General features: G+C 37.8%; 2 protein-coding genes across 2 annotated transcripts; both read right to left on the minus strand.

Moving 5' to 3' along the window:
• Window positions 1-2,619: 2,619 nt before the first annotated feature.
• On the minus strand, window positions 2,620-9,882 carry LOC144667304 (uncharacterized). The gene is made up of 4 exons (XM_078528695.1): window positions 9,799-9,882; window positions 8,137-8,167; window positions 5,067-5,329; window positions 2,620-3,165 (listed from the first exon to the last, which is right to left on the minus strand). The coding sequence occupies exons 1-4, from the start codon at window positions 9,880-9,882 to the stop codon at window positions 3,118-3,120; spliced, it is 426 nt and encodes a 141-aa protein (XP_078384821.1). The 3' UTR covers window positions 2,620-3,117.
• Window positions 9,461-14,487, minus strand: LOC144628441 (uncharacterized). Its single transcript, XM_078486530.1, has 4 exons — window positions 14,038-14,487; window positions 13,659-13,736; window positions 11,427-11,689; window positions 9,461-10,350 (listed from the first exon to the last, which is right to left on the minus strand). The coding sequence occupies exons 1-4, from the start codon at window positions 14,039-14,041 to the stop codon at window positions 10,303-10,305; spliced, it is 393 nt and encodes a 130-aa protein (XP_078342656.1). The 5' UTR covers window positions 14,042-14,487; the 3' UTR covers window positions 9,461-10,302.
• Between the last annotated feature and the right edge of the window lie 1,974 nt (window positions 14,488-16,461).

Raw genomic sequence — 16,461 nt, forward strand, 5'->3', positions numbered from 1 at the left:
AGTAAGGCAACCGAACGTTTCCAATCGCTTTTCGAACTTTTCCGAAGATAAACGAAGTTTCCTGAAGACTTCCAAGGAAGTTACGAAGATGTATGATCTCACTTACGTAAAAAAATATCTATTTTACGCTGCGCTCGCGATAATTTCGGCACCAAAATGTGGGGGGGCTAAGCCCCCTTCCCCCCCCCCCCCCCTTTGAAAAAGCGTTTGTAGACTTTCACTGGTCTCAGGAACGTTTAAAAGAAACATTTTAAAAAGTTTCATTTCGTTAGTACGTTAATTAATTGTAATACGCTTCCAGCATGCCTTCACTTATGTCCAGGACTGAACACAAGTATAGTTTAATGAGTACTGACTGTGTTATTTGACATTTCCATATTACTTCATATTTGACAGATTTTGGTGTGTCTTGGTGAACTTTTATTAATGAGGACACTTTGTGATGCCTGTCATGAGGAACATGCATCTCATTGGCGTTCAATCCTGGACATATCTGAACACAGGTAGCCCAAGCTCCTAAAGGAGCCGTCAACATATAGACCACATACGACATTGCGTAATAACGTTATTATAAGGGTTTGTATGGGAATATAACGATCGTAAAAAATAATTCAAAATAGAGGAAAAATATCCAATAAAATTCACTTAACTATCCTCTTCTGTCTATATCTTGTGTTTCTATGCCGTTTGGAGGCGATTTGAAGCCATTTCAGTGGGTTTTAGGTTCGCTGGTTTCCTCTCTATATATAATTATATATAGGAATTATATATAGAGAGGAAACCAGCGAACCTAAAACCCACTGGAATCGCTTCAAAACGCCCCCAAACGGCATAGAAACACAAGATTTACATAGAAGAGGATAGGTAAGTCGATTTTGTCGGATATTTTCCCTTTATTTTTAATTATTTTTTTACGATCGTTGTTCCCATACAAACCCTTAAATGATAGGAAACCAGCGAACCTAAAACCTACTGAAATGGCTTCAAATCGCCTCCAAACGGCATAGAAACACAAGATATAGACAGAAGAGGATAGTTAAGTGAATTTTATTGGATATTTTTCCTCTATTTTGAATTATTTTTTACGATCGTTATATTCCCATACAAACCCTTATAATAACGTTATTACGCAATGTCGTATGTGGTCTATATGTTGACGGCTCCTTTAGGAGCTTGGGCTACCTGTGATCTGAATGCCTTTTGGCGGGAAAATTGATGCTGGCGTCCGGTGTTGATAGAAATTTGACGAGGCACTTACACCAAAAACAGAAGAAAACAAGAAAGCTATCAAGCCTTTTTTTTAATTATACATTTTATTTTAACTAGTAATACGTGACTCGCAGGACCTCGCGAAGCTCTGGGTTGGGGAGGCGGGGGGGGGGGGGGGGGTGGTGTTATAAATAAGGAGTGGATTATTTGAAGTTGAACATTGTACATATTCAATTTTCCACAGTAGGCAGGAAGATATATTTGTTAAAAATTAGTAACGGGCATATGGCCGCGACACCCTCGTTCCCAGGGTCTACTCCGCTTTGAAGATGGCGGCTCTTTCAGGTTCGTAAAGAGGTATAAAGCGTTGGGAAGCGCAGGCTATTTTCAAAATCATCGACAAATTATTGGATAGTCGCAGTTTGGACATTTATTTGAGGGCATTAAAAAAAAGAAGAACGAACGGCAGGAGGATTCGAACCCTCCGCCCGCGCGCCCCTGATGGCGATGAAAGGTTTATAGCCTGAATAGGCGTTGAGGGAGTATTATGTGGAAATCAGTGTTATTTTAATCCGAAAAGAAAAACGATAAAAATGAAAGGCTCAGGATTCGATCCCACAAAAAAAATAAGGAAAAAAAAAAAAAACCCTAGCCGGATTCGAACCCGCGCCCTCAGTCCCGAAGATCTGATTTCAAGTTCGACGCCTTACCATTAGGCCACCAGCGCGCGGCGGCCGTGCGACGTCATTTCCGCCAGACACCAAGCTCACAAATATATATATATATAATCTTTACATTAGGCAATTTTATCTGATGAGTGCCGTACATGTTGTGCGGTACGAAACTAGTTAGTAATAAAATGCCAAGTCGTATCTTCAGTTGATCAGACCGTCTTTTAATATATATATATATATACATGACCGTAAACTCCACACGAGATTTCATCCCGCCTGAGCCCTTTGAGGGACAAAATTATACACCCCGCTACGCTCGGCCTTCGGCCTCGCTTCGCGAGGAAATGTGTACATCTTATGCCTTTGCGTACTCCGTGTGCTATGTTTGTTACCGCTATTTGTATTCTATTTCTTTTGAAATTGAAATGACCAAGAAACAAGAGTGTTTATGAACTTTTTTATCTTGTGAATTTTAATTTTTTACTTTCAGCTTTTTTTTCCCTAATGATATTGTAATGCGCAATTGAGAATTCTTAAATTGATAATTGTGCAATACAAGTTAATTATTAATTCATTAAAGAAAAAACGTGGTACACAGAACTTAATGTCTCTTTTGTCCATTGTAGAACACCACTGCTTGAGGTTGTTGTCTTGGCAACAGAGGTCGTTATTTGCTATTTACAGGTTGTCAACAACTCTCCAGTCTACTCGTCTACTTGTCTACTCGTACCCAGTCGTCAAACACAACCTCGTCCCCAGGGTCTTTTCGACCACGAGTTTTCAAAATGGCGGCTTCTCCGCGTCCAGCCACCATCTTGAAAGCGGAATTGATCATGGGGACGAAGTTGAGATTGAGAGATCTACAATCTCGTTCCCAGGGCCTGCGTTCCCTTTGACCAGCGGGCTGGAAACTCGACAACTCTGGTCTAATCCAAACCAGAACCAAGAGATCCTGGTTCCGGTTTTATTGTGCGCGTGCGCCGCAGATGGTGTTGAAAGGAACAAGTTATCAACAGCCAATCATATTCGATCGCCTTTTTGCCGGGCTTTCAGATTAGCCCAGAGGTCCGAATTTCTGGCTCAGTCCAGAAGGATCTGATAAGTCTGATAAAAGTTACCAAGTCGCGAATAAGAGAAGCGACTGGGTACGAGTCTGGGCTAGTGTATAGATCGCAACTTGCTGGGACGTCGACCCTGGATTTTTAAATTTCTCCATTTCAGCTTTGCCATTGTTCTAATCTTCAGAGCAGCTTTTAGTTCCTAGAACAAACTCTCGCAAAACCTGAAATTCAAGCAATACCCCAGGTTAACGAAAAAAAAAAACAAAATACAAATCGAGTACTTTGCAAGCCCACAGTGGAAAATTCTACTACAGCATGTGAAATCACACCATTTCTCGTCTTGCGCTTTCAAATCCCACCGAGAAAGAGGCCCTAGATTAATGCCGAAAACTCTTATGTATTAATAACGATATACAAGCTTCATAAGTCATTTTCAAATTTTGAAAGCAAGAAGTTTAGGGGTAAGGCGGACAGAGACGAAAAATGTCTATGCCAGCAAATGAGAGGTGTGCGCCAATGGGATTTTTCACACGAAAAACGTATGTTAAGAGAGGCTATTTAATATAGATGAGGTAACGAGGAAGCTGTGAGAAATGAGATGAAAAATATCTTATGCTAGTCTAATAACTGCTACAGATATATTTTAAACATTTTATACTTTAATTTGTCAATGCTTTTTTAGATGAAGTCGTCATCTAAAAAGGTAAAATTACCACTCGATCGTTGATTGCCTTGTTTTACAAAATTAGCAAAAACTTGTATCATGAACGTTTATTGCATTGTAGGTATAAACTGAATTGTTATATGCAAACAGAAATTTCTGGAGTAAGTAAACGACTAAACAATTTTTAGGGGGCGGTCTGGAAAAATGTTTTGTAAGAATACATGCATTTAACCGCTTATTCTAAGAAGCGCCTTAGAACGGTTTTCACTTGAGTGTCGAAAGTTAATTGCGTTTGCTTTGGTTTTGCATTACTATGCTTAGTGATTGGCTTAAAAATCTCGCGCCACTTTCTCAGCCAATCAGAACTAAAACCAAAACCAATCGTGACTCGCGCACGTTTTCCCACGCTTCGTGACAGCTATATGTATTTGCTTCGAGTTTTGATTGGTTCACTGGGTTGTCTGGGTCCTTTGTGGTTGGCCAGAGTAATTACTTTGGTTTTGGTTTTACGACACTCAATTGAAACTGCTCAAGGTTTAATGAAGCAATTCAATAAAGATTATAGTTCTCACAGAGAACATCGGGACGTTTATAGGCCTTTCTCGATTATGCTAGCATTTTTTTCGGCATTTTTTGGGAAAACGAGCATTTTTTTTCGTTTTTTCTTAAAAAAGAATTGCTAGCATTTTCTGTCATTTTTCATGGCTGTGATCCAGACTTCAGCACTCAGAAGGATAAATAATCCTAAAGTTTCACCATTTTGATTACTTAATTTGATTGTTTTCTGTCTGTTTCGACTGTTTGTGCGTTGTGTTACTTATTTACTTGTGTTGTGTTACTTGTGTGTGTGTTTTTTTAATTTTTTTAAAAATATATTTTTTAAATTTTTTTTAATAATTTTTTTAAAAAATTTTATTATTTTTTTTTTATAAACAAACAATTATTAAGTATCACCTGTTGTTGATATGAGCATATAATGTAAGAGTTTGTACGTTTTGTTTGAAATAAAACAAAGCATTCTTTGGAATTCAAGTGGCATTTTTTAAAGAAATCAGGCATTATTTTAGCATTTTTTTGGCTTTATGCGAGAATTTCTAGTAGCATTAAGTGCCAGTTTTACTAGCATAATCGAAAAAGGCCTAGACGTTTAGGGATTGTCCGCTTATCAGAAATCTAGCCTTTAGTGGAAGTTTGTCGACACAGCCCGATTCTGTTTGCTCAGCTACCAAAGCAAGAACGCTTACTCTGGCCAATAATAATTTGAAATTTCGCTATTTACGAACTTCCAGTCGTTGTGCGCATGCTCCAAGTTTATCCCGCTTATAGGTGATTGGCTAACATTCAATAATGAGCCATCTGCGCATGACCAAAATATCGAACTTTGCCAGAGACCGCGATATTAGTGCTGACCAAAAGAATAGCGGGCTCTGAAAAAGACTGTGTATGTAATACACTTACTGTTATATTCTGCGGTGCGCATGCGCCAGTTATCATTTGTAAGTTTGCGGGGTTTTTTCCACCATTCACTAGCTTGGCCACTAGCTTGCAGTTCTGGTCTCCTTGTCCATCGAAAATGTACTTGTCGCAATGAGGATGACGAAAACAATTATCCAGACACTGAATCTCAGTCCAAACAGAGTGCACTGCAATCTGGTAACCCGTGCAATTCGATTTCTGGAAGATGTTCTCTCCGTCTGGTTTTTCACAATCTTCAGAGGAAACTGAAAAATAGACACGGCAACAAATTGAAAGTTTTTTTAATTGATGCAGTGGTGACTTACTCCGTATGACACAAGCATAGAACTCCAAATATAGCGATATAAAATTTCATGACCAAATTTTGGATATTGCCAGTTTTTTTAACAGCCAAAATTTAGATTTGTTTCTTAGGAATCCTAATGGTCCACTTTTCATTATTTAAAATTGTTATATTAGAGCCCATTGTTAGCTCATACTGTTAACAAGCGTCTTTGGCTGCGGATGGCTAGGGTGGAAATGGATTGCAATTTGAAAAATTAAGGCTTAACTTTTCAAGTTGTTTCAGCGCGTCTTAAAAAAAATCGATATTTATAGCCGCAAATTAAGGTTATATCTTTTTTTATATGTACATAGATAATGTTTTTTTATGGATTAAGACCAAAAATAAAGACCAAAAATAAAGACCAAAAATAAAGACCAAAAATAAAGACCAAAAATAAAGACCAAAAATAAAGACCAAAAATAAAGACCAAAAATAAAGACCAAAAATAAAGACCAAAAATAAAGACCAAAAATTAACGAAATCCCCTTCACATAGCTCCTTTACCGTAATGATTCGATTTAGCGCCCGGGGCGCTTATTTACTTTTGGCACCTCAAGGGAGGGCGCTTATTCGAGACAGGGCGCTTATTCGGGAAAGGGCGCTTATTTAATTTCTTGAGAAAAACCAAATGTATCTAACAATAACAGAAACTGTAACAGTTAGAAATTGTTTAAAGTTCAGTTACTTTTAAAATAATTGTTCATTTTAGCAGTAAATATATACATGAACTGTACGGCGAACGGTCAGGAGTTTATCTAGTTGACGTCAATGACTTCAGTATTGGCAGTTTTTCACAATAGGGGCACTTATTAGAATAGGGGTGCTTATAAGAATGGGGGCGCTAATTAGAATGGGGGCGCTTATTGGAATATGGGCGCTTATTTACAAAAACACATTCGAAGGGGGGCGTTTATTCGGAAGGGGGCGCTTATTGGAAGGAGGGCGCTAAATCGAATCATTACGGTAAATGTAACTTGACTTCTTGGTAAGAATGGATGACCCAACATCAGATAATATGCTTCCCTATTCTAATATGGAATGAATTATTTTTAACAAGCCTTGCTTTTAGCTTATTTCTTCAATCATTTGTTGTTGTTTTTTTCATTTTGACGGATCAGCTTACACTGTAAAAGCTACAGAGGAAATGATCTATCCTTTCTGTTCACTTAACATTTGACAGAGATTCCAACCCTCCTGATTTGATCGAGAGTCTCCCGATTTGATGCGTTGCCTCCCGCTCTCCCGATTTATATCAGATTCTCCCGATTTATCATGAAATTCTGAAAACAAGAGAAAAATTGCTAATTTTTAGTACTTTTTGCGGTCTGAGTGTAGCAAAAGTAGAGAAAAGTACCAAAAATGTTTGTGAAAAGAATAAAGACCTTATAGAATAACTCAGAAATGATGTCAAAATGCCGGAAATGGCACTTGAGAGAACCTAAATTTGCAAAATTTCCCGGTGGAACATGCTTCTAAACCCCCCTAGATGCGCACACCTTCAGCGCTAAAAATACTCCCTTTTTTCCTTCAAAAAGGGTTGGAATCTCTGATTTGATTTTGTCTTTAGTAACACCGATTATTTCGTTGATTAGCTAGTGTTCAGGCTCTTGCTTGCGCAACCGAGTTAAGAAAGAAGGACGACCCTAGGACCGAGACTGTGATTCAAGAGATGACGATTACTTAAGAGTTAAAATTTGAATATTTATATTCTCACTTAGCTATTTCTGGCTATGTAAAAAACTGACTAAACTGTGTCGATTTATTTTGTTTGTTTGTGTCTTTTTATTCTTTTATAACACTTTTTATTCTAACACTTTATTGACAACACACACTACTTCTAGTAGCTGTGATGATTTATGAATCTCCACAAATTCACTGCCAGTCAGCCAGATATCTTGTTATCCGAGATAATTTGTATATTTCCATCACAACTTTTTGTGTATTCTCAAAGTATTCGAGTTATCGTATCCAAGATCTAATCGCTGTATCTTAGACCAATAATAACAGGACAAATTTGTTAAAAAAACTTTTTTGTTTAATCCTGGGATGTTCGGTATAATTAAAAAAGTTTTAAATGCCCTGATGTATGGTTCCAAAGCGAAATGGGGTCAGCAACCTGCTAATCATCGCACTGGAGAGGCTCGATATAAAGGCGGCGAAATACGAGACACAAAAACCCTCAACTTGTCGCGCAACATTGTTGCGTTGAACAAGTTGTTGCCCGTATTTCACCGCGCGCGCAACTTGTCGCGCAACAAATATCAGTGCTCCGAATAGCGGCAATATGTTGCACAAAGTAGAACCGAGTTCTACTTTTTGCAACAATTTTTTTCAACTTGTAACACCGAAATTTGTTGCGAGACAAGTTGAGCGCGCGGTAGAAATACGGGCAACAACTCTTTCAACTGGCAACGCAACAATTTTGCGCGGCAAGTTGAGGGTTTTTGTGTCTCGTATTTCGCCGCCTTAACGAAAGGTTAAGGAACTGGCAAAATAATGTCGGCTATATCGGGGTTCGTTCCCAAAATAGTTTTCCGTATATTTTTACCAGGACTTTGTTATATAGAGGCTCGTAATGTACTAAGGTTCCGCTATAGATCATGCTGGATGTTGCCAATAATTTAAATTGAAAAGAACGGTTTCGCCAGCTTTTTGTTATTTTATTTGAACACCTGATTTCAAGGCCGCCATATCCTCACAGAACAATTCTTTATAAGTGATACTCACCGACATTAGTGCATAAAATGATGAAGGCAAGCTAAAAATAAAAAAATGAAACAGTTTGTGGTTAAAAGGTTGAGGACAGTGATGATGAATAAAATCACATTAAATAATTTTACGGATATTTTTACCAACCAAAGAAAAGTAGCTAATAATTGAGTGCAGTTTTGTTATAAATTTTGCAAAGATTGTATTTTATTAGAGGCCTCTGCCTTCAAACGAAAAATTAAAGTCGTTGAAATACAAGGTTACCGTCGTATAAGTTGATTCATGCTCTCTGGACGGCTGGTGATTACAATCAACAGTGAAAGAATAAATTAAGACTTTTAATACTTACTCATTTTTGGCTGAACCAATTTCCCGTTGAAGAGAAGCTTGTAAGACGGTTTTATAGCTTTTACCAAGTTTGCTCAAAATTTCTCTGAGCTGGAAAGGGTCATTTATTTTGAAAGGTGTTCCTCTTCACGAATGTATCCAACTTGTCTTGTTTAAAATGAATGTTATGTTAATTTCTCTGATGTCAGCTACCTGTCAGTTCAGGTTATCACACTGAAAAAAACTGGTTCTGCCGGGTTTACATAATTATTCAAACTTTCCAAAACACCATTAGGAAACCTTTCTACTGATCCTATATAGCCTGATATGTAGATAGTCTCTTCCAAAACTTCATCTCTTAGGGACGGACCACGGAGTGTATGAAAAATATTGAACAAATTGTTTGCAGGGCCTAGAAAGACAAAATATATTGTTTGCAAACACGATATCTACAACAAAACATAGGTGGAATTTCGAAAAAAAAAATGTTTGCAAAGGTGCTTAAACTAAAAAAAAGTTAGCAGATTAAACTTTCATCCCCCCCCCCCCCTCCAAGAATAAAATGGTCCGTCCCTAACGAACAAAAAATAATAAGTAAAACTTAGCTAGGTAATTTTCTGAAAAACGAATTTTGTTCCGACCTTTACCTTATCGATTATGCCTTTATGTAAGTACACATAGACTCAACTTTATAATTTGCATTCATTTATTAGCAGTCTTCCCTGAACTTAATCCAAAGTCAACGCACTATGTTAACACTTTTGTCAAACACTGCCAACTACGTTTAGAATGTTGACGCAATGTATATCGTGTAACACCTGCTCTGTCGAAAATTAGAATGATTTTCTCAATTTTATCCGAAATGTGCGTATTTCAGAGGATAGCACGGCGAAGTTCGTTAAACGAGCTAGTAAAATCAGATAATTTTTTGAACTGTACTTGCGTTCAATCCTGGACATATCTGAATGCCTTTTGGCGGGAAAATTGATGCTGGCGTTTGTTACCGCTATTTGTATTCTATTTCTTTTGAAATTGAAATGACCAAGAAACAAGAGTGTTTATGAACTTTTTTATCTTGTGAATTTTAATTTTTTACTTTCAGCTTTTTTTTCCTAATGATATTGTAATGCGCAATTAAGAATTCCTAAATTGATAATTGTGCAATACAAGTTAATTATTAATTCATTAAAGAAAAAAACGTGGTACACAGAACTTAATGTCTCTTTTGTCCATTGTAGAACACCACTGCTTGAGGTTGTTGTCTTGGCAACAGAGGTCGTTATTTGCTATTTACAGGTTGTCAACAACTCTCCAGACTCGTGATCCAGACTTGAACCCAGTCGTTACTCGTACCCAGTCGTCAAACACAACCTCGTCCCCAGGGTCTTTTCGACCACGAGTTTTCAAAATGGCGGCTTCTCCGCGTCCAGCCACCATCTTGAAAGCGGAATTGATCGTGGGGACGAAGTTGAGATTGAGAGATCTACAATCTCGTTCCCAGGTCCTGCGTTCCCTTTGACCAGTGGTCTGGAAACTCGACAACTCTGGTCTAATCCAAACCAGAACCAAGAGATCCTGGTTCCGGTTTTATTGTGCGCGTGCGCCGCAGATGGTGTTGAAAGGAACAAGTTATCAACAGCCAATCATATTCGATCGCCTTTGTGCCGGGCTTTCAGATTAGCCCAGAGGTCCGAATTTCTGGCTCAGTGCAGAAGGATCTGATAAGTCTGATAAAAGTTACCAAGTCGCGAATAAGAGAAGCGACTGGGTAGGAGTCTGGGCTAGTGTATAGATCGCAACTTGCTGGGACGTCGACCCTGGATTTTTAAATTTCTCCATTTCAGCTTTGCCATTGTTCTAATCTTCAGAGCAGCTATTAGTTCCTAGAACAAACTCTCGCAAAACCTGAAATTCAAGCAATACCCCAGGTTAACGGAAAAAAAAAACAAAATACAAATCGAGTACTTTGCAAGCCCACAGTGGAAAATTCTACTACAGCATGTGAAATCACACCATTTCTCGTCTCGCGCTTTCAACTTCCACCGAGAAAGAGGTCCTAGATTAATGCCGAAAACTCTTATGTATTAATAACGATATACAAGCTTCATAAGTCATTTTCAAATTTTGAAAGCAAGAAGTTTAGGGGTAAGGCGGACAGAGACGAAAAATGTCTATGCCAGCAAATGAGAGGTGTGCGGCAATGGGATTTTTCACACGAAAAATGTATGTAAAGAAAGGCTATTTATTATAGATGAGGTAACGAGGAAGCTGTGAGAAATGAGATGAAAAATATCTTATGCTAATCTAATAACTGCTACAGATATATTTTAAACATTTTATACTTTAATTTGTCAATGCTTTTTTAGATGAAGTCGTCATCTAAAAAGGTAAAATTACCACTCGATCGTTGATTGCCTTGTTTTTGTTTTACAAAATTAGCAAAAACTTGTATCATGAACATTTATTGCATTGTAGGTATAAACTGAATTGTTAAATGCAAATAGAAATTTCTGGAGTAAGTAAACGACTAAACAATTTTTAGGGAGCGGTCTGGAAAAATGTTTTGTAAGAATACATGCATTTAACCGCTCATTCTAAGAAGCACCTTAAGGTTTAATGAAGCAATTCAATAAAGACTCTAGTTCTCACAGAGAACATCGGGACGTTTAGGGATTGTCCGCTTATCAGAAATGTAGCCTTTATTGAAAGTTTGTCGCCACAGCCCGATTTTGTTTGCTCAGCTACCAAAGCAAGAACGCTTACTCTGGCCAATAACAATTTGAAATTTCGCTATTTACGGACTTCCAGTCGTTGTGCGCATGCTCCGAGTTTATCCCGCTTATAGGTGATTGGCTGACATTCGATAATGAGCCATCTGCGCATGACCAAAATATCGAACTTGGCCAGAAGAGACCGCGATATTAGTGCTGAGCAAAAGAATAGCGGGCTCTGAAAAAAGACTGTGTATGTAATACACTTACTGTTATATTCTGCGGTGCGCATGCGCCAGTTATCATTTGTAAGTTTGCGGGGTTTTTTCCACCATTCACTAGCTTGGCCACTAGCTTGCAGTTCTGGTCTCCTTGTCCATCGAAAATGTACTTGTCGCAATGAGGATGACGAAAACAATTATCCAGACACTGAATCTCAGTCCAAACAGAGTGCACTGCAATCTGGTAACCCGTGCAATTCGATTTCTGGAAGATGTTCTCTCCGTCTGGTTTTTCACAATCTTCAGAGGAAACTGAAAAATAGACACGGCAACAAATTGAAAGTTTTTTTAATTGATGCAGTGGTGACTTACTCCGTATAACACAAGCATAGAACTCCAAATATAGCGATATAAAATTTCATGACCAAATTTTGGATATTGCCAGTTTTTGAACAGCCAAAATTTAGATTTGTGTCGTAGGAAACCTCCAAATAATGGTCCACTTTTCAGTGTTACAAATTGCTATATTAGAGCGCTCATACTGCTAACAAGCGTGTTTGGTTGCGGATGGCTAGGGTGGAAATGGATTGCAATTTGAAAAATTAAGGTTTAACTTTTCAAGTTGTTTCTGCGCGTCTTAAAAAAAAACCGATATTTATAGCCGAAACTTGTTTTTTCTCCGCAAATTAAGGTTATATCTTTTTTTATATGTACATAGATAATGTTTTTTTTATGGGTAAAGACCAAAAATAAAGACCAAAAATTAACGAAATCCCCTTCACATAGCTCCTTTACCGTAATGATTCGATTTAGCGCCCGGGGCGCTTATTTACTTTTGACACCTCAAGGGAGGGCGCTTATTCGAGACAGGGCGCTTATTCGGGACAGGGCGCTTATTTAATTTCTTGAGAAAAAACCAAATGTATCTAACAATAACAGAAACTGTAACAGTTAGAAATTGTTTAAAGTTCAGTTACTTTTAAAATAATTGTTCATTTTAGCAGTAAATATATACATGAATTGTACGGTGAACGGTCAGGAGTTTATCTAGTTAACGTCAATGACTTCAGTATGGGCAGTTTTTCACAATAGGGGCACTTATTAGAAAACGGGTGCTTATAAGAACGGGGACGCTAATTAGAATGGGTTATTTACAAAAACACATTCGAAGGGGGGCGTTTATTCGGAAGGGGGCGCTTATTGGAACGAGGGCGCTAAATCGAATCATTACGGTAAATGTAACTTGACTTCTTGGTAAGAATGGATGACCCAACATCAGATAATATGCTTCCCTATTCTAATATGGAATGAATTATTTTTAACAAGCCTTGCTTTTAGCTTATTTCTTCAATCATTTGTTGTTGTTTTTTTCATTTTGACGGATCAGCTTACACTGTAAAAGCTACAGAGGAAATGATCTATCCTTTCTGTTCACTTAACATTTGATTTTGTCTTTAGTAACACCGATTATTTCGTTGATTAGTGCTCAGGCTCTTGCTTGCGCAACCGAGTTAAGAAAGAAGGACAACCCTAGGACCGAGACTGTGATTCAAGAGATGACGATTACTTAAGAGTTAAAATTTGAATATTTATATTCTCACTTAGCTATTTCTGGCTATGTAAAAAACTGACTAAACTGTGTCGATTTATTTTGTTTGTTTGTGTCTTTTTATTCTTTTATAACACTTTTTATTCTAACACTTTATTGACAACACACACTACTTCTAGTAGCTGTGATGATTTATGAATCTCCACAAATTCACTACCAGTCTGCCAGATATCTTGTTATCCGAGATAATTTGTATATTTCCATCACAACTTTTTGTGTATTCTCAAAGTATTCGAGTTATCGTATCCAAGATCTAATCGCTGTATCTTAGACCAATAATAACAGGACAAATTTGTTAAAAAAAACTTTTTTGTTTAATCCTGGGATGTTCGGTAAATGCCCTGATGTATGGCTCCAAAGCGAAATGGCGTCAGCAACCTGCTAATCATTGCACTGGAGAGGCTCGATATAACGAAAGGTTAAGGAACTGGCAAAATAATGTCGTCTATATCGGGGTTCGTTTCCAAATATTTTTTCCGTATTTTTTTTTACCAAGGACTTCGTTATATAGAGGCTCGTAATGTACTAAAGTTCCGCTATAGATCATGCTGGATGTTGCCAATAATGTAAATTGATAAGAACGGTTTCGCCAGCTTTTTGTTATTTTATTTGAACACCTGATTTCAAGGCCGCCATATCCTCACAGAACAATTCTTTATAAGTGATACTCACCGACATTAGTGCATAAAATGATGAAGGCAAGAGCAGCGATAAATAAACTGTGCCTTGGAGAACGAGCTACATGCCAAGCTAAAAATAAAAAAAATGAAACAGTTTGTGGCTAAAAGGTTGAGGACAGTGATGATGAATAAAATCACATTAAATAATTTTACGGATATTTTTACCAACCAAATAAAAGTAGCTAATAATTGAGTGCAGTTTTGTTATAAATTTTGCAAAGATTGTATTTTATTAGAGGCCTCTGCCTTCATACGAAAAATTACAGTCGTTGAAATACAAGGTTACCGTCGTATAAGTTGATTCATGCTCTCTGGACGGCTGGTGATTACAATCAACAGTGAAAGAATAAATTAAGACTTTTAATACTCACTCATCTTTAGCTAAACCAATTTCCCGTTGAAAAGAAGCTTGTAAGACGGTTTTTTAGCTTTTACCAAGTTTGCTCAAAATTTCTCTGAGCTGGAAAGGGTCATTTATTTTGAAAGGTGTTCCTCTTCACGAATGTATCCAACTTGTCTTGTTTAAAATGAATGTTATGTTAATTTCTCTGATGTCAGCTACCTGTCAGTTCAGGTTATCACACTGAAAAAAAACTGGTTCTACCGGGTTTACATAATTATTTAAACTTTCCAAAACACCATTAGGAAACCTTTCTACTGATCCTATATAGCCTGATATGTAGATAGTCTCTTCCAAAACTTCATCTCTTAGGGACGGACCACGGAGTGTATGAAAAATATTGAACAAATTGTTTGCAGGGCCTAGAAAGACAAAATATATTGTTTGCAAACACGATATGTATCACAAAACATAGGTGGAATTTCGCAAAAAAAAGGTTTGCAGAGGTGCATAAACTAAAAAAAAGTTAGCAGATTAAACTTTCATCCCCCCCCCCCCCCCCTCCAAGAATAAAATGGTCCGTCCCTAACGAACAAAAAATAATAAGTAAAACTTAGCTAGGTAATTTTCTGAAAAACGAATTTTGTTCCGACCTTTACCTTATCGATTATGCCTTTATATAAGTAAACATAGACTGAACTTTATAATTTGCATTCATTTATTAGCAGACTTCCCTGAACTTAATCCAAAGTCAACGCACTATGTTAACACTTTTGTCAAACACTGCCAACCATGTTTAGAATGTTGACGCAATGTATGTCATGTAACACCTGCCCTGTCGAAAATTAGAATGTTTTTCTCAATTTTATCCAAAATTTGCGCATTTCTGAGGATAGCACGGCGAAGTTCGTTAAACGAGCTAGTAAAATCAGATAATTTTTTAAACTGTACTTTATAAAGTTTCTATAACCCTTGCAGATGAGATGGACTTTCATCACATGTGCTGTCATGTTGTTTAAACTTTGTAAACTCTCCGCCTGCATGAATGTAACTTAAATATGTATGAACGTCACCTATTGTGCAATCTCTTTTATTACTTCCTTTTAAAAACCTTGTAACATTTGGACATTTCCACTTTTAAATAAACCTGAAAAAAGCCCAGAAGTATTTGGCCAGCCGAAATATAATAAAACAAGTTGTAGCCAGGTTTTCAGTTATATTCAGGCAAGTTACAGAAGCTAGTATGCTCTAACCTGCGATCAGGCGTTCTCTTTTTTTACCCGTCTCTCTGCCGTGAAAAAAGAACGCCTGGTCGGAGGTTTAGCATACTCTGTTTCGGGAACCGAGTCAAGCTACTCACGTATTAAATGTTTAGGTAATGTGTTTAGTCACATGACCTTGTCAATCATACAAAGTCTGCCTCGTCCCCAGGCGCCGATTGGCCGGATGTTGCCCAGAACGCCAAGCGAACCGTGCACGTCAGTCCCACAACACCAAGCGAACCGTGCACGACCAAGGACGAGGACGCCTGGGGACGAGGCAGGTGATGTGACCGAGTGCAGTTTTGCATCAGAAACATTTAAGGTGGCTTTGAATCCTTTAACTCAAGGCGAAGTTCGTTAAACGAGCTAGTAAAATCAGATAATTTTTTTGATGTAGAAATGTAGAAATGTTATTTTGTCAATTTGACGAGAATACAGTCAAAGCGGCCACCCCTATTACGCGGCCAGTTATTTAAGTTCCGAAACTGTTGTCGGTTTAATACTGGAAATAAAACTCCTTTTAAACGGCCACCCCTATTAAGCGGCCGCGGCCACCTTTTTGCCGTCCCGATGAGCTTTTGCCCCTATTTAGCGGCCAGCAAGGTTGTAATATACAATTTTTGGCTTGATGGCTGATAACATCATTTAAACACGGGATTATTGTTGTGTTATGTGATTCCGTGATTCGTTTTCGCGCTATTCAGTGTTGAAATAACGTCACCTTTCTAAAAGGCCTTATGTTAACGAACCCCTATTAATCGGCCAGTTGCCATTTCTCCGAGGGTGGCCGCTTAATAGATAGGGGTTCTACTGTATATTAAAGGAACACTTTTACCGTGTAAGTGTTGCCATGGAAACACATAGCAAATAACTTTAAAGCCACTTTATTTATTGGAAAACCTACACAGATTTGTAATCATTGTGAGCCAACTCATGGGTTATTAAAGATGATTTCCAGTCCGTACTGCGCAGACTCGGGGTTTGTTTACGTTTTTGTTTTGAATTCGTTGAAACGTTACACTTCGGTGACAGCATACATGACGTTTTATAGTCCGCCATTACAGTTCGTTTCGTTCAAGAAGTTCCGATGAGCTAAAACGTCGGTTTGAAATAGCATCAAGGTTCTTCTACTCGTTATTATTTGTTCTGCAAGGATATCTGGCGTTAACAATGAAGAAAAAGGTAAGTTTGTC

This window comes from Oculina patagonica, chromosome 10 (assembly GCF_052425735.1).
Source record: "Oculina patagonica isolate OP01 chromosome 10, crgOcupat, whole genome shotgun sequence".
In the NCBI taxonomy this organism is placed as follows: domain Eukaryota; kingdom Metazoa; phylum Cnidaria; class Anthozoa; order Scleractinia; family Oculinidae; genus Oculina; species Oculina patagonica.

What these genes read in the sequence shown, in the direction of transcription:
- LOC144628441 (XM_078486530.1), bottom strand. An exon ending in CATTTTATGCACTAATGTCG is followed by an intron (nt 11,690 to 13,658) that starts GTGAGTATCACT and finishes TCTATTTTTCAG; the next exon opens with TTTCCTCTGAAGATTGTGAA. An exon ending in GCGCACCGCAGAATATAACA is followed by an intron (nt 10,351 to 11,426) that starts GTAAGTGTATTA and finishes CTTGAATTTCAG; the next exon opens with GTTTTGCGAGAGTTTGTTCT.
- LOC144667304 (XM_078528695.1), bottom strand. Translation starts at nt 9,882, where the DNA reads ATGGTGGCTGGACGCGGAGAAGCCGCCATTTTGAAAACTCGTGGTCGA. An exon ending in CATTTTATGCACTAATGTCG is followed by an intron (nt 5,330 to 8,136) that starts GTGAGTATCACT and finishes TCTATTTTTCAG; the next exon opens with TTTCCTCTGAAGATTGTGAA. An exon ending in GCGCACCGCAGAATATAACA is followed by an intron (nt 3,166 to 5,066) that starts GTAAGTGTATTA and finishes CTTGAATTTCAG; the next exon opens with GTTTTGCGAGAGTTTGTTCT.